This window comes from Anarrhichthys ocellatus, unplaced genomic scaffold, assembly GCF_004355925.1.
Source record: "Anarrhichthys ocellatus isolate YVR2014 unplaced genomic scaffold, GSC_Weel_1.0 scaffold7787, whole genome shotgun sequence".
Lineage (NCBI taxonomy): Eukaryota > Metazoa > Chordata > Actinopteri > Perciformes > Anarhichadidae > Anarrhichthys > Anarrhichthys ocellatus.
In genome coordinates, this window is record NW_022287761.1 from 1 (window position 1) to 2,080 (window position 2,080).

Genomic DNA, 2,080 nt, shown 5'->3' on the forward strand with positions numbered 1-2,080 from the left:
TGTGTGTGTGTGTGTGTGTGTGTGTGTGTGTGTGTGTGTGTGTGTGTTCCTTATTTTTGAACAGATTTCATTCGAAAGAAAAGGAAGAAGTTGAAAAGAGGAAGTGGAGACATTTTCTCACTTTCCTCTTTGACGTCATCAACTTGTGTTTTTTGTTCTCCAGAGGAGCTGGACATCATTTTCATTTGTCTCCTGATTCATCAGTTAGAATAGATACACAATATAAAATGTTCAACACCACCTCCTCCATGTTGAACCTGACCACCCCCCCGCCCGGCTGCCCCCCCGTCGGTATCCAGCTGGAGGGCCTGATTCTGCCCCCGGTGCTCACCGTGGACGTGGTGCTGGGGCTGCTGGGAAACGTGGTGGCTCTGTGGATCTTCTGCTTCAAGCTGAAGACCTGGAACCCCAACAACCTGTTCCTCTTCAACCTGGTCATCGCAGACTTCCTGGCTCTGGTGAGTCTGCCGCTGAGGATCGACGCCTTGCTCAGGGGCCACTGGGTGTTCGGAGACGGTCTGTGCCGGATCAACCTCTTCCTGATGTTCTCCAACCGCTCGGCCAGCATCGCGCTCATGACGGTGGTCGCCATCTACCGCTACTTCAAGGTGAGGACCAGCTGTGAGGATGTCACGACGACTCTACACATGATTTAAAGGTTTTACACGTCAGCAGAGCGTCTATATTACAATATGATACCAAAACTGTAATGTTACAATAATAATAACTTCATTCATGTAGCACCTTTAAAAACAGAGTTTACAAAGTGCTTTAAAGAAATAAATGAACAGAAAGCTCATCAGTGAGGCGTGACGTAATACACTTCCTGTCCTCTGGCCCCAGGTGGTCCACCCTCACCACCGCTTCAACCGGCTGACCCTGCGTCAGGCCGCGCTGGTGTCGGCGTTCGTCTGGCTGCTGGTCGCCGCTCCTCGGCTCCCCATGCTGGCCTTCAGCCACATCAAGGGCGCCGGCGACGGGACCCAGTGCTTCTTCTTCACCTCCTACAAAGAGGCGTCGCGGGCCATCGTGGTCTTGGTCGGCACGCACCGCGTCCTGACGGTGCTGGAGTTCGTCTTCCCGACGGCCATGCTGCTGTTCTGCTCCGTCCGCATCTCCGGCTTCCTGAGGCGCCGGCGGATGGGGAACCCGGAGAAGGTGCGGATGGCCATGCGGGTGTGCGTCGCCATCGTGGCGGTGTTCACCGTGTGCTTCCTGCCCACCACGGTGGCGACCGTCGGGGTGTGGGTGATCCGCTCGTACCGGCCGTGGGACTGCGCCTCCTTCTACACCTTCACCCAGCTCACCATCGTGTCCCTGGGGCTGAACTTCCTGAACTCGGCGCTGGACCCCGTGGTCTACGTCTTCTCCAGCTCCATGTTCCGGAGGGCGCTCTGTGGCGCGCTGCCCCGGGCACTGCGCTGCGGCGAGTCGGACGACAGCGAGAACGCGGCGTCGTCGGGGACTCAAACCACCGACCAGCAGGAGATGAAGTCCACGAGGGCCGAGACAGGAAGTGGAGCCATGTGACCAGCTTTCCCTCCATTATAACGACTGGATTCGATATTCACGACTCATTATATTGTATTTAAACGTCCAGATTTACTTTTAGTTTGGAGGGTATGAATTCACTTTTGCTTCATATTTATTCTCATTATTAGCGATCCAACATCTTCCTCAAGTTCTGGTTCATTTAGTAGAAAGAAACACGTTATTCATGTTATTTTCTCCACTTAAAATAATAGAATCAAGTGTTTCTTTGGTCTTTAGATGTTTTCTCATTTTATAAATGAATCTGCCTTCATTGATTTGTGCCTTCAGTGACTCAAACATATGTTTGAACTCTATTGGCCCCTAACATGTCCCCTGACTGACTTATATGTTCATGTTGTTCTCTTCAAACCCAAACTGGTTCTCATGGTTCCACTTTGGAGACATTTCACATGTCAGTCATCGTTTCAGACACTTTATATTTTTACAAAAAATCCTCCTGTTGTTTGAAAGTTGATGATCTCTTTTAGACGAGACTTCTTTAGGTTTGATCTGTGAGTCCAGAAGAGTTTCAGTGTTTAAGGATCAA

At 51.1% G+C, this 2,080-nt stretch overlaps 1 protein-coding gene across 1 annotated transcript; it reads left to right on the plus strand.

Annotated features, from left to right (window-relative positions):
- The first annotated feature begins 152 nt into the window (after positions 1-152).
- On the plus strand, positions 153-2,046 carry LOC116380573 (hydroxycarboxylic acid receptor 2-like). Its single transcript, XM_031842476.1, has 2 exons — positions 153-608; positions 844-2,046. Exons 1-2 carry the CDS (start codon positions 228-230, stop codon positions 1,528-1,530), a joined length of 1,068 nt encoding a protein of 355 aa, XP_031698336.1. The 5' UTR covers positions 153-227; the 3' UTR covers positions 1,531-2,046.
- The last annotated feature ends 34 nt before the right edge of the window (positions 2,047-2,080 follow it).